General features: G+C 37.9%; 1 protein-coding gene across 1 annotated transcript in view; it reads right to left on the bottom strand.

Moving 5' to 3' along the window:
* Nucleotides 1–12,343, bottom strand: part of LOC115221214 (N-alpha-acetyltransferase 50) — a 28,455-nt gene extending 16,112 nt beyond the window's left edge. The window contains exon 1 of the mRNA XM_036510798.1: nt 12,180–12,343. Coding sequence (XP_036366691.1) covers nt 12,180–12,187 — 8 coding nt within the window. The 5' untranslated portion in view covers nt 12,188–12,343. The remainder of the gene's footprint in view (nt 1–12,179) is intronic.
* Between the last annotated feature and the right edge of the window lie 3,574 nt (nt 12,344–15,917).

Below are 15,917 nucleotides of genomic sequence, written 5' to 3'. Positions count from 1 at the left end.
CGCCTGGCCTCCGTGCCGGTGGCATGTAAAAAGCACCATCTGATCATGGCCGTTTGCCAGCCTTGTCTGGTACCTGTGCCAGTGGGACGTAAAAAGCACGCACTACACTCACAGAGTGGTTGGTGTTAGGAAGGGCATCCAGCCGTAGAAACATTGCCAGATCAGATTGGGCCTGGTGCAGCCTTCTGGCTTCCCAGGCCCCAGTTGAACCGTCCAACCCATGCTAGCATGGAAAGCGGATGCTAAACGATGAAGATATGGTTAGTAAAAAAGTTCATTAGTTTTTCGTCAGCATTTAACTTCAAGCACTTTAATATAAAGTAGCTAACTTCAGCCTGTTCTTTGTCTATATGAACATATTAAATACAATATAGATCAAAGCAAGCTTGTAATGAGAAATGTATTTTGTGTGCTTGGGATCATATTGAAAATGAGAGTTGAAACAAACATTATCGACACCTCATGTTTTATTTTACAATAAGGCAAGTAAGTGGCAGAAAAACTGTAAGAAGACATGTTGTGTATGGCAAGGATGCTGTTACAGAATATGTAAGCCAGAAGTGATTTTCAAGATTTTGATCAGGAAATTTTTCCATTCATGATGCACCAAGCTAGTGCCAGTCAACTGAGATTAACCTTTTCATTACCAACCCGACTGAAACCGGCTCTGTAGTGTTTCGTGGGCTGTGAATGTAGAGGGGATGTGAAGATTTGAAAGAAACAAAGCTAGCATGCTCCACTGGCTCTGTAGTACAAATGTTTTGTTTTCATAAGTTTTGAATTAAAATCTTCCACCAAACCTTAGTCACAATTTATGTTCCTAACACTAGCTTAATGATAACCAAGTTATTTTATTAAATTCTTTGTTACATATAAAATAATAGAAAGAAACACAGAACATCTCAAAATAAATACGGTAATGAAAGGGTTAATAGCAACAAAATGAAAGAGTTAGTCAACACCAACCCTCATTACAGGACCAGGATGATTGCAGATATTCTCCGAATATCCAAATTGAGTGATGAAAACCATCTGCCTCGATAACACCAGTAGGTTTAGTGTTGGAGTCCCACATCAGCTGAATGAAGCTAACCTTACTCAACAAATTTCCATCTGTAATTCATTGAAGATACATGAAGAAAATAAGCCTTATTTGAGGAGAATCTTGATGGACAGAAAAATAAATCATCTGTAAAAATGTGAAGTGCAAACAATCATGGGAAAGCATGGTGAACCGCCACAAATGACCTTCAAAGTAAGTTTTCACCCAAAGAAGGTTATGCTTACAATTTGGTGGGATTGGAAGTGTTGTCTTTTATGAGTTTCTTCCTACAGACAGGACCATTAATTCAGATATATATTGTGACCAGCTGGACAAATTAAATGAAGCGATCCATCAGAAGCATCCAATACTTGCTAATTGCAAGGGCATTGTCTATCATTACAGAATGTCAGACTGCATACTTCGCAGATGTGGCATAATTTAACTGGGTCTTGGCTGGAAAATTTTGCCGTATCCTTCATATTCAACCTTGCACTTTCAGATTTCCACCTGATTTGTTCTCAAAATTCATTGAATGGACAGAACTCCAACGCTGAAGAGGATGTAAAAATTCACCTGGAAAAATTTTTCACCAGTGAAGACAGGAAATTCTTTGAGCAGGGAATAACAGATCAGCCCACAGGATAGCAGAAGAAACTGTAATGAAATGGTAATTATATCATTGATCGAATAAGTAACTGTTTAAAACTTGTGTCATATTTTCACTTGACAAAAGAAAAAAAAAAACTTAATGGGACTTTTTGACCAAACCAATATATAGGTGCAGACATGACAGCATGGGTAAGAAGCTTACTTCCTAACCATGTGATCTTGAGTTCAGGCCAAAGCTTTAAGTGGATTTGGTAGATGGAAACCGAAAGCCAGTTGTGCATATGTAAATGTGTAGCACTACCTGACAACTAGTGCTGGTTGGTTATGTCCCCTGTAACTGACCAAGTCAGCAGATGGGGCAGATCGAATAAGTACTAGACTTAAATAAACACTGGGGTTAATTTGTTTGACTAAACCCTCCAAGGTGGAGTTCTAGTATGGCCGCTGACCAATGATTGAAATAAGATATAGTGTGCATGTGTACAAACACACATAGTGTTCAGGCTAAATTTGACAACGCTTTATCTCACCTATTTTTTCAGGAACAGTTCAATATATTGGTGAACAGTTATTGCCATTGGAGAGCATAAATATTAAATTAGTATTTGAGAAAAAGTTAGCTGACAAGGAGTACAGGAAGTCATTTGCATATTGGAAAAGAGTTAACTGTATCATGCTGCTGAATGCTCTCTGAACACTGAAAGATATAAGATGTGATATGGTGATACAAACAACTGCAATGTAGACTACAAAGTCATGGCCAAGAGGAAAAGATACAACAGGTATTCTGATTGCATCCACATGTTGGAATTCATCCCCACATCTTTGAACAGAGTCATAGGCTCGATTCAGATGGCTATGTGAAGCTGCTGAAAGGCCACATGTACAGCAGCAGGATTCAGCTTCTTGCCATACCTCCAGAAAGACTGAGAAGTGATTGTTGGGGAACTTCTACAACTTCACCAGCCCCAATTTCTAGCTTCCTAATCCCCCTGAGAATAGTTGAAAAAGACACCAACCACTCTGCCTGCAACACCAAGGCTGGGCTGGTGGCCAAGATCAAGGTGTTCTAAGATCTTCTCAGGGACACAGTGAGGAACATATGCACCAGGTTCCAGAGCCACTTTAAGGAAGTGGTTTAAATTGAAGGTGGCTACTATGAGCAAACTTATCTCCTAGCCCTAATCAAGTTGATATTTTCTGATTTTTCAAAAATACTTTTACTTTAGGATGGAATATTGTATTTCCTTTTCTATTTATGCAAACCGTAAAATTTAGCCTGAAGACTGTGTGTGTGTGTGAGAGAGAGAGAGTGAGGGGCACATTTTTATGTGTGTGAAAATATAAGTGTGTTAGAAGATTGGAGTCATGCAAGTAACACTAAAATTGTCCACAGACATGGACAAAGTATGAAGGTGATTTAAACTACTCAAGGCAATTGGTATGGGAAGCTTAAATCAACTGCTTATTAATTGTGTAATTTTTGCTAAGACCACAATGTATAGAAACTTCTTACACATTCAAATTTTAATATATTTCTGTTTGTATCAAAATGAGGTTTTCGAGTGCTTTGTTATTTGAGATTTAAGACTGAAGCAATCATGAAACCTCTACCATTCACTGTGACACACATTCCTTTCTTTACTGCTCTAATTTGTTTTCTTTAAAAATAAGGAAAGATTTCCTTTGAGGTATAAACTATTGACTTATTATCTTTTACTTGGTTAAGTCACTGGACTTTGACCATGCTGGGATCCTGGCTTAAAAAGTTAGTGATGAATGAATCAACCCCAGTACTTATTTTTTAAAGTCAGGTACTTGTGTCAGTGTCTTTTGCTAAACAGCTAAGCTATGGGGATGCAAACAAACCAACACTGGTTGTCAAGTGGTGGGGTGATACAGATACATGTACATATACTTGCATATACGTATATAAACACATGTATGCATACACATATGGTATGTATGAAGGCTTCTTTACCAGTGTGATCCAAGCACTGCAACACTGATAAGAGAAGTGTGAGGACCACAAGGGGGACTATGTTGAAAAATAAACCTCATTTGGTTATATTCCATGAGAGTATTTTGACGAGCCTATGCTTGTATATCCGTATCTATGTATATACATATATAGACATACACAAACACATATACACACAGGCATATATATATATATATATATATATACACACACACACACACACACATACAGATGTATATAATACACACACACATACAGGCACATGCATATATTTATATATATACATATATAAATACACTCACACACACATACTTGATGTCTTCAGTAACATTCAATTTAGAACCGCCAAAACAAATAGTTCATTATCACTTGATTGATTGAAAGACGTATTCCGTTTTCTTGACATTTGTGTGCAGTCCAATTTTAGCAGCTGATCTACCCTGCTGAGTAACTGTTGCGCTTAATCTATTTCAGCTGTGAAGTCCAGGTCTGTGATGGTTACTGCTGGTACTCTCCATGATCTTTGCTGGTGTATGACGAGACCAAGGTCTTCATCACTATTGTCTACAGCTTGCTGTATAGCATAATCCAATACAATTGCAAATGTATCTCCTTGTAGCATCCCAGCTAGTATTTGAAAGAATTCCATTTCCCTTTAGGTGACAATACATGATCTCTGGTCTTCCTGTAGTTCTTTACAATGGCAAAAACTAGTTCATCTGGAATGCCATATGCCTGAAAGATCTTCAATATTTTGTAACAATGGATGTTATCAAACACTTTGCTGAAGTCTACAAAGGTTATAATGGCAGGTAGCTGCATTGATTTAACTCCTATGATATGCCTCAGGGCTAACATCTGAGACATTGTGAATCTCCCTGGTCTAAATACATTTTAATTTGGTCTCTGATGGCTATCAAGTATCTGTTGAATCTTGTTGAGGATCATTCAGTTGATGACTTTGAGTGAGATATTGGACAATGTAATTCCTCTGTAGTTAGTTTCATTGCTGAGGTTTCCTGACTTTGGGATTGGTATCAAGTCAATCTTAGATTATTGATCTAGACTTTCTTGGTTCTGCAAGAACTTATTCACAAAATCTAATATTATTTAATCCAGATTGCATCTCTTGATAACTTCAGGGGGAATTCCATCAGGGCCAGCATCTTTTCCCTCCTAAGTTTATTCTTGACACTCTGAAGTTCTTCCAGATCAAAGGGTCTGGTTTTATATGTGAGATTGTTGAAAATAGGTTGAATCTCATCTTTATTGCTTACAAGAGTAGACTTTTTAAGCAATTGACCAAAGTGTTGATACCACTTTTGGACACATTCTGCCTTACTGTTTCCTATGATGATGCCCAACTTTGCTGCTTTCCCTGTGTAATTCCTCCACTTTTGGTTGATCAAGATGTAATCAACTTGCAACTTTTTCCATTCATGTCTGAGACACAAGTCCATAGCTTGCTCTATTTCTTTTAGAACCAAGTATTTGTAATAACCTTATTGGTTTCTAATGCAAGATCAAGGAATATGTAGCCACTTGTTTGTATGTTTACGAAATGTGAAAGCACTGTCTTTTGTTATTATGTGTGCGTTACAATCATCAAGCAAGAAATTCATATTGAGAGGTGGTATTAAACAGTAACTGTTGTAGTGTTCTGCATTATGTAAGTCTTCAACTGGGACATAGCAGGGTTTCCACCTAAGTTTGCAGCCAAAATTCTGTTACTGACACATGATGCTGCCGAGTGCTATTTTAGCATTCTTATCAAGGAAGATTCCTACACCACCACATGCAATATTGCTCTCATTTTGCCATGCTGATGTTGTGATTAGCTGACATTTTCCCAATTGGGTGCACTCTTTCTCATCTTTTTGCACTATTTTGTGATTAACTACTTCTAGAATATTCATGTAATTTCCATATAACTTGGAAAATCTGAGCCTTTTAAGCTCCAACTGGAGGGGGCTTGCACCCTAGTACAATTAGTAAATCTTGTCATTTTGGCCTAAATAATGACAGGGGTCGTATACTCCTGTAGATTGCATTTCTTCATTAGTGGAGACAAGATCTCCTTTGGTGAGTGTTATGGCAAAAATCATGACACCCCCTGTGAGAATGAACTTGTATAAGTAGCAGCGTGTTAGACAGAGAGCAAGAGATGAGAAATTACAGGAAGTCGAAAGAGGTCATTTGCGAGATTGTGGAGTCACAGGAAATTGTTGAGAAGTTGTTATAATCTGTTGAGAGTTGATTTGGATTGGTTATAGTTGTTGGCAGAATATTTGGGAAAACATCAAGTGGAGACGGTTGGTGTCTACCTTGTTCCGTGGTACTATATATCTCACTGCATTAGTGTAAAACACTAAGATGACATATACAGAAACCACGTTATAAAAGTGGCGATGAGTGATTTGAAGCTTACATTGGTCATTGATGATTTTTGTAACCAGTCCACTTATGCGTGCCTTTCCTCCATTGGACACTAAACTCTGCTTGCGAAGACTTGTTGAGGCAAGTGAATTGGAATCAAAATCAAATTCGATGACTGGCACCAGTGCTAGTGGAGCGCTAAGAGTACTATACGAGTGAGATTGTTGCCAAAGCAACAAGCTGGCCTCCATGCCGATGTGTGATCGTTACCTGCATCGCCTTACTAGCATCTGTGCTGGTGGCACGTGAAAAACATTCGAAGCGAGGCTGTTGCCAGTGCCGCTGGACTAGCTCCTGTGCAGGAGGCACATAAAAAGCACCACCTGAGTGTGGCCATTGCCAGTACTGCCTGACTGGCCCTCGTGCCAGTGGCACGTAAAATCACCCACTACACTCTTGGAGTGGTTGGCATTAGGAAGGACATCAAGCAGTAGAAACTCCAATCTGCCAGATCAGATTGGAGTCTGGTGCAGCCATCTGGTTCGCCAGACCTCAGTCAAATCATCCAACCCATGCTAGTATAGAAAGCGGACGTTAAACGATGATGATGGTGATGAAGAAACTCATTAATTATGGAAGACTTATTAGCTGACATATTACAGTTGCAAAAGCAACAGCAGTTGCACCAACAACTATAACACAATCAGTTGCAGGAACTGATGTTGAAGTTGGGAAGCACTACAAGTTTGTTTTTGCCAGACAGTGTAGTAAGTGCTATAACTGAATTTAGTTATAACCCAGAAGAGGGTATAACTTTTTTGGTGTACTTCAGAAGATATGAAGAAATCTTCAAGGAAGAATGCAAGTATTGGACAGATGATGAAAAAGCGAGACTACTGTTACTGAAACTAGGTCTTTCGGAATATGAAAAATACTGCAATTTTATCTTGCCTAAAAAAACAAGTGAATTTGAGGAAACAATTGAATTGCTATCCAAAATGTTCAGTGATAGAGTTCCCTGTTTAACACTCGCTAGGAATGTTTGAAATTAGTAAAAGAGGACGAAGATTTTGTCAGTTATGCCAGAATTGTAAATAAAATGTGTGAAAAATTTAAACTGAAGGAATTATCTCTGGACATGTTAAATGCTTCATCCTTGTGCAAGGTTTGACAACAAAGATGCAGAAATAAATGCATGGATTTTTACAAAACTAGAAGAGGAGGGCCAGAATTTAACCCTGCAGACAGTAGCAGAGGAATGCCAAAGAATTATCAACCTGCAACAGGATGTAAAGAAAATAAGAAAAAACTTCTGTCAAGTACAGACATGTCAACTGGGAATAAATAAAGAAAAAAGTATGTTACGACCTAATCCATGCTATGGGTATGGAGGTCTGCATTTTAAGAAAGACTGTCCATTTAAAATTCGGAAATGTTTTAGTTGTCAAAAAATAGGACATAAAAGCTTGCACTGCAAAGATAAGCAAAAAAGGTCAGGAAAATAAAAATTCTAAAAAGGTGTGCTCTACAGATAGTTGTGATGACACCCAAAAAAGAAAGTATGTGTAAGTAAAAATAAATGACGCGAACGTGAAACTACAACTAGATACATGTAGCAACATTACAATTATTGATACTAACATGTGAAATTGGGAAACCTACATTAAAGAAAACATCGAAAAGTGCACGAGGTGTCACAAGTGAAAGATTACACTTCTTAGGTGAAATGGTAAGTGACATTACGTTTCATGGTAAAACCTGTAAAACAAAAGTGTCTGTGTTAAAAGATGCAACAAACTTGTTCGGTACTGACTGGATCGAGTTGTTTGATTTATGGGATGGGACCTTCCCATAAATCTGTTCTGTAAAAATATAAATGATTGTTCCGCCAGGAAGAATAAGGCATCAGATGAATTGAAGACAAAATTAAAAAATGCTTTTCCTGAAATGTTGTTGGATAAATTAGGTTTGTGTGTTAAGACCAACACACGTTTCCAAATTAAGGAAAACGCAATACCAGTGTTAAAACCAAAAAGAATGGTACCTTTTGCTATGATAAAACATGGTGAAGAATTAGACAAGTGGCTCTTAACCTTAATGGAGGTACTGAACCCTGCAAGCTTCATCAGTACATTCACCGAACCCTTTGTAAATGGAAAAATAAAATCTGATTTCTTTAAAACACAGGTATATATTTTATTAGTGCACAAAATGAACCATGCATCAGTCGCACACAAAATCACTGTGTTCAAAGAACAAAAGCAACAAAACATGAATTTCACACTAAAGCATAACTCAATGAATATTTACAACAAATAAATGTGACTTTTGCTGTTGCCTTTCAGATACAAGTTCAGAAATGCATGGCTTCACCATGGCAAGTGCCACTCTCATATCATTTTCACAACGAAGTCTATTCTTTTTCTTAGTTTGCATGTCTACCATCCTTGAAAAGGATTGCTCACAAATATACGTTGTAACAAATGATGTATCTCAAGGACTTTCTTAGCAATAAGAGGGTATGGCACAATTTGGTGACACCAAAACATTGAGAATTTTGCTGTTCTGAAGAGTTGCTGTTGAAGCCGGCTCTACTGAAGTTCAATGATTTCGTTGAGGTATTCATCATTGACATCTGCTGCCACAACACTGTCTAAGCAGTGGAGAATATCTTAAGTACTCAATTTTCTTCCTGCAGCTGCTCCTTCCTATGTTTGATGAGCAAGTTCTGCTGCAAAATCTGCAAGCAAAGTTGTGTTGTCTTTCCTTTTTTTTTGGCATTTTGCTTTGAGGGCCAGAATGTTTTCTTCCTCAAGCTGTTTGGCTCCTTTGCACACTGAGGTTTTCCATGCTGTTCTGTCCCCAAGTCTTTGCATCAATGTGGTATTTGGTGAGACTGCCCTTACATTTCTCCTAAAATCTTAGCTTTGGTCATCATCTGGATCTGCTACCCTGAGCCAATTCACCATATACCAACTGTTTGGGAATTCTGTTGTATCCATTTTCTTCACATGTCCAGCCATCTTAGTCTCCTTTGGCACAGAATAGCTACCATGCTCAGAAGTGCTGCCTGTTTCAAGACTTCTGTGTTGGTTACTATGTCTTGCCAGGTGATGCCAAGGATCACAGGCATCTCTGACGAAAGACATTGAGTCTCTTCTCTTGTCCAGCGTATAGTGTACAGTCTGTGATCCACATAGGAGGGTGCTCAGTATGTATGCTCCATAAACCCTTATTTTGGTTTTTACTGTGAGCATCTTGTTATCCCATGCTCTTCTGCTAAGTTAACCAAAGGTTGTAGTAGCTTTTCCTATCCTGACATTCCAATGAATGTCAGGATAGGAAAAGCTGACACACTGTGAGCAACCAGTGCTGCATCATCTGCTAAGAGGAGGTCTCTGATCAAGGTTGACTGGGCCTTAGTTTTTGCTCCAAGGTGTGCAAGATTGAAAAGGAACCCATCAGTTCTCCAAGGAAGGTAGACATCTGCAGGAGATTCCCTGAAGGCAACCTGCAACAGCACGGCAAAGAAGATACTGAAAAAAGTTGGTGCCAAAGCACAATCCTGTTTAACTGCACTTTCTATCTCAAAGCTGTCTGATGTAGAACCATTGAAATGAACTGTGGCTTTCATACCTTCATGGAAAGACATGAGTTGGTGGTCATCTAATCTTGTGAAGAAACATGTACAATCCCGATCTACAAACTGTATCAAATGCCTTAGGTCTACAAATGTCACATGTAGGAGTTGACTTTCTTTGTGACACTTTTCTCGGAGCTGTCAAAGAGGAAATATGTCCATTGTTGAACATTCTGATCTGAAGCAGCACTGATTTTCTGGAAGAACTCTGCTAACTTCTGTAGGTACCTTTCCTATAATACACAGTAATGAAGCACCTCTGTAGTTGTTGAAATTTCTCTTGTCCTTATACAAGGTCATTATATTGGCATCTCTCATGTCTTGTGGGACCTCTCCATGCTTCCAACAGAGAATCAAGAGCTTGAACATACGAAGGAGAACACTGTTCTTGTTCTCTTTCAGTATTTCTGCTGGTATATTGTCATTGCTGAGAGACTTTCCACTAGCAAGCTCATTAATGGCTTTCACCTGTTCCTCCTGGGTGGACACTTTGTCAAGTTCTATCATCTATGGAAGTTGGGGAATTATTTCCTGCAGGATTTCACCCACTGATTGGTCTTGTGAGTGGAGGCAAGAGTAATGTTCAATCCATTTCTCCTTCTGCTGGTGTTTGTCTGTGATTTGTTCCCTTGATAAGGGTTTAGGCATTGCTACTTTTTTGATCTGTTGGTGCAAGAGCAATTAGGATCTTCTCATACCTCCTCATTTCACCAGTTTCAGAAGCCCTCTAAATGTCAGCACAAAGATTTTCCCAGTAGTTGTTAGCAGTTTCATGCCTCCCTTTGAAGTGTAAATTTTGTAGCTTGTTCAAGGTGCAATGTGATGGGGTCTTGTCATATGCCAGTAGTGCAGCTCGTTTTCCTTAATCAGTGGCATCAGTGTTGTTGCATTGGCTACAATCCAGTCTGTCCGAGATACTTTGGTTGCATCAAACACTTGTGAGACCAAATCATATATATGAATGCATAACCAATGAAAGAAATATAGTTATCTCATTACTCCTGACTTTGTTTATATTCTATATGCTCCTAATGAAATAATCACACCCCTAAGATTAGGTTTACTATGCTGTTTGTAGCCTGGTCTACTAAAGGAGCTTTTTTGTGAGTACCACTGGATCAAATAAATCCATATATTGTGCATTAAACATATAAAGATACACACACTCAATCATCATCATTGCTTAATGTCCATCTTCCATGCATGCATGGGTAGGACGGTTCACAGGAGCTGGTCAGGTAGAAAACTACCCTAGGTTACTGTGTCTATTTTGGCATGATTTTTACAGCTGGATGCCCTTCCAAATGTTAACTATTTCACAGTGTGGACTGGATGCTTTTTACATGGCACCAGCAATGGCAGGGTCACCAAGTTCCAAAACAAAGAATTTTGAGAGGGGCAGGAGCATTTGAGGAGAGGAATTTGTGTCTGAGGATTAAAGGTTAGAATGTGACAGAGACAGAAACAGGTGTCTTGCTATAACAGAGGGGGTATTGGAGGAGGCGATCCAGTATTATATGATGAAAGATTAGATTGTGACAGGAAAAGAGAGGGGCAGGAATAGGTGTCTTGCTATAGAGGAGGTACATGGTTATTGAGAGCTAGGAAGAGAGGAAAAAAGAGTGCTGCTGTAGAGATACATGGCTACCCGAGCAGGGGAAAGAGAGAGAGTAGGAAACAGCAAAAGTGTAGGAGAGAGATGGTGAAGTGCCAGAGCATACTCACAAGTAACAAGGATCAGAGCATAGATGTGATGGAAGAGAGAGGTACGAAGGTCGTAATATACGTGGTCGGGTATTGCCAAGAAGGTTCAAGTAGGAAGAGGGGATTGCAGTGGCTGGTGAACACGCACACAACTTTCTCTTGTTCATCAGTCCTTCACGTCGAAGACTAAAACTGGTCCGAAAACAAATGTTTGAATTTGGCCATTTCAGTTTTAGCACGCTTGAATGTCGGGATTTATTTTTAATTCACGTTCATCGTATTTTAGCTAATAAATTATATCCAAAGTTTTATTAGCCAAGAATACGAAGACATTGTGTGAAGTGCCAGCTGTTTCACTTCCTTTAATACTTTCGTTAGGTGATACACTCTAAAACTATTGTTGCATCTGTCTACGACACGGTCCCGTCTTGTTTCCTTTACACTATTTCTATTATAGGGAAAAAGAATAAACTTTCGCATTTCACTTTCTATATTTACCTAGAGGAGGTTAAGTTATTCCCAGTTAAATAACAGAAAATCATTATGCGTTGGAAGGCATAGTTTTATGTCCCAATCGGAACTGAATAATTTATATCATGTAAATCATGCTAGCACTCTTAGACACGAGAAAAAGTTATGAATCGTTAGAAGACATTCTTTCTCATATATATAAAAATAGAATTATCCAACCGAAAACCCCACGAAAAAAAAAGGAATACTTCAAACATACAAAACAGGTGAATTCTGGAGAAGTTAAACATTTTAAGACATAAATAAAATATTTCAAAAGTATATAAGATAAATGAAACAGAACTATATCCAACCTTGTCATGACTGGGGCTTTGGTACGTATATTTTATAAAGTAAAGCTGAAATTCCGCTACCTAGCTCGAAAGACACTACTAGAAAGATTTTGCACACATTCCCGCCTCGTTTCCGGATATAACAGGAAGTTGATATGCGCATGACTTCTGGGGCACTTCGGTCGCCCTCAACAAACTGCATGTAACTACGATCTTTTACTATGCAAGACTCTCACTCTCTCTTTCTTTGTCGCAAGCCCAGTAAGTTAACAGGAGGGAGAAAGTTAAGAGGCGGAGATAAAGATTATGGACCGCACCTCCTTTGGGATTTTGTTTTTACAAATTTAGATTTCGAATCTGAAAATAAAAATCTGCATTTCAAAATTTAAATTCCACCTCTCCACAATTTTTTAAATTTTCACTTCAAAAAAATTTTTTTCGCGAAATACGGAGATTATGATGTTGAAAAAAAAAATTTTGTAAAATTTCAATTTTTAAAAAGAAAAAGAAGATAAATAAACACCCTCCATCCCGTGACAAGAAGTGTGGTTGAGGGTCTTTTGGAATTAAGAGTTATGTAAAAATTAGATTTTTTTGCACACACACACACACAACAAAATGACATAAAAAATTTTTTTTTTTTAATAATTCGCATTTAGAAAGTTGATCCTCGGTTTGACTGTTGTTTCTAGCTTGTCAGATTTCCGGTTGGTGTGTACTTAAAAATTGAAGATTTTGAAAACCACCAAAACACGTTTTCATTCTTTGCACCACTGGCAAAGAAAAAAAGTGGGTGGAGGAAATTTCACTTTCTGTCATAGGGACGAGAGAAGGGGTTATTTATTTATTTTTTTGGAAAATTGAAATTTTACAATGATTTTTTTCCAGAATCATACTCTTTTTTTTTACATATTTCGCCCCCCCCCCATTTTTTTTTTAAAGTGAAATTTAAGAAATTGCGGGGAGGATTGTTTTGCAGATTGTACTCAATATAGTGTGTTCATGTAAAAAAGATCGCCAATTTACGTCGATCTCAGTCCTCAATTGGTACTTATTTTATTGATCTCCGAAGGATGAAAGGTTAAGCAGATCTCAGCGGAATTTGAACCCAGAACGTAAAGACGGACGAAATACTGCGAAGCATTTTGCCCGTCGCGTGTATGCATTTGTGGGGCATACTGACACGTTTGCGGCCCTAGATTCTGTTTTCTCATTACTTTAAAAAAAAAAAAAAAATGGATATTTTCTCCAAATATGTTTCAGATGGTGTATATTCTGATTGTGTCGGAATTTGTTATGACAAAAACTTTCTGTGAGTGAGAAAAATTCATATGTGTCAGCTTTGTTTCCTCACAACCTTAAGAAAAATAGGCATTTTTTAATGAAATTTTCTACAAATATTTTTCTGGTTGTAAAAAGGAAAGGTAATTGTTCTGTTTAGAGATATTAAAAAAGTAAATAAAATTAAGGGGAAGATAACTAGTAAAGGGACATAAATAAGTCAACTTACTGTTAAACAACAAATACTTGTAGTAAGGTAACATGGCGAATTACAATTTTCGCACGTGTATAAATTCATAATTAGTTGACTACTGAAGAATCTTGTCTCATGATTCCAAGATTGATTCACGGTTGTGGATTTCAATTTCAGGAATGATGAATTGCTGTCCTGCCGGTCTTCCACATGCCATTCTGGTCCATTTACTAGTTATCTCCCCCTTAATTTTTATTTACTATTTTAATATCCCTAAACTGAACGAATTTTTTCTACTCTAGCCACAAGGCCCGAAATTTGGGGGGAGGGGGCTAGTCCATTCGATCAACCTTAGTATGCAACTGGTATTTAATTTATTGACCCCGAAAGGATGAATGGCAAAGTCGACCTCAGCAGAATTTGAACTCAGAACGTAAAGACAGACAAAATACCACTAAGCATTCTCACTCACCTGACCAAACCTGGCCAAACAGGTGCAAAAGAAATTTCCTTGTCCTGTCAAAAAGTGATAGATAGATTTCCTTTTCAACCTCCGATCTGAGCTGTGTCACTGAAGGTTCAACTGGATAGCAGGCGACCTACTTCAGTGCCAGATGGCAAGCCATTGAGCAAGCAGTTACCAGTGGCACAACACAGTAGCAGTTGCAGAACACAAACAGATAGGACAGAAAAGCAACATGACCCGACCAATGCACACTCAGACACCAAATATGCCATGTTCTATCACTATCTCAACAAATCAACATTCTACTTCACCTGTTGTTTTTTTACTTTTCCAACTCAAAGCTGTTGGTAACTTCATGTAGCAGCCTTCACTTATATTGTAAATCAAGTTTTGTGTATCCAACAAGAAGATGCAATTGTTGATCAAATAAATTATTTAAACTACATTCTGATGCTTTCCTCATTGTTTTCCCTTGATGTCATCCAACATGCCTATCTTCATCTGCTACACCTGACAACGTACATTGAACCATCCACAACACCTTTTGCTACACATCCCACTACATATATATATATATGGATAAGTTCCTGTTAGTGAATTGGAAAATACCACCCTTTCCAAATTAAGCAGCTGTACCTCAGACTCTAGGCTACTATCTTTTCCACTTTATGACCTTTCGGTCAAAGGGAATATAACTTGAATTCTCCCTCCACTCTTATTTTTTTTGTTTCCTTTTTTGTTTTCCAGTTTTTCAACCTTCTACCTTTTACATCTACTTCTTTCTCGCCTTTTTTCATTCTTTTATACTATTATCTTGTTTTTAGCATGTTATGCCATGTGGGCACAGCCTGAGGATTGCGCTAAAACACCAGATATGTTAAAAAAGGCTGTCTGAGCTGCTTTTATTACATGAAGCTAATATAATAGTAGCTGATAAAAATATATATTGTATTTATTAAATAAAATTTATCTCTCACCAGATGAAGTTTTTTTTTGCTGATCTTACCATCATGGAACAGTATACTATATATATATATATCCTAGCAGAGATACCTGGCATTTCTCAGGATTGAAATGACATACTTTTTCACTCTTATCTTTTACTTGTTTGAAACATTTGACTGTGGCGTTACTGGAGCACCACCTTCAGTCGAACAAATCGACTCCAAATACTCATTCTATCAGTCTCTTTTGTGAAGTTGCTAATTTACAGGGATGTAAATGTACTAACATCAGTTGTCAAGCACACTAGCCACTACACATTCTTTATTTTCTCTTTGTTTCTTTCTGTGGAAGAGCGCAGGCTAGAAACATTAAAGACTTTTTCACTTCCCAAGCGTTATACTAATACATCTGTTTGTTGTCTACCTGTGTTCGTCTTCCCCCTATATATATATATATATATATATAAACACACACATATATATATACATATACACACACATATGTATATAAATATACGTACATAAAAGTACATGAAGTTTGGTAAGAAAGGTGATTGTGTACCTACCTCCTGGCAGTTGTGATTATAACACCTTGTTGTAAACGATGTTCCTTGTTTTTCCTTCTGGAGTGTAAGCAAAGAGGTTTCTTTTGCCTCCTACTCTTGAGCAGCCAACACAATTGTCCGTGTGAGAAGCAGGGCTCTTCTAAGAAAAGACCAGCCACAGACAGGGTTTGACTCTGGGATTTGTTAATGGACATTGCAAAACTGGCATGAAGGGGGAATTGCAGTCTTCCAAACGAAAATGGAATTTCTGCTCTTGATGGAGTAAGAGGAACTCTTGGAATGAAGATGTCATCACCTTTTCCTCATCCA

Source organism: Octopus sinensis, linkage group LG18 (genome assembly GCF_006345805.1).
Source record: "Octopus sinensis linkage group LG18, ASM634580v1, whole genome shotgun sequence".
Taxonomy (NCBI): domain Eukaryota; kingdom Metazoa; phylum Mollusca; class Cephalopoda; order Octopoda; family Octopodidae; genus Octopus; species Octopus sinensis.
The sequence above is the reverse complement of the archived record's forward strand: the minus strand, read 5'-3'. Positions and strand labels throughout refer to the sequence as shown.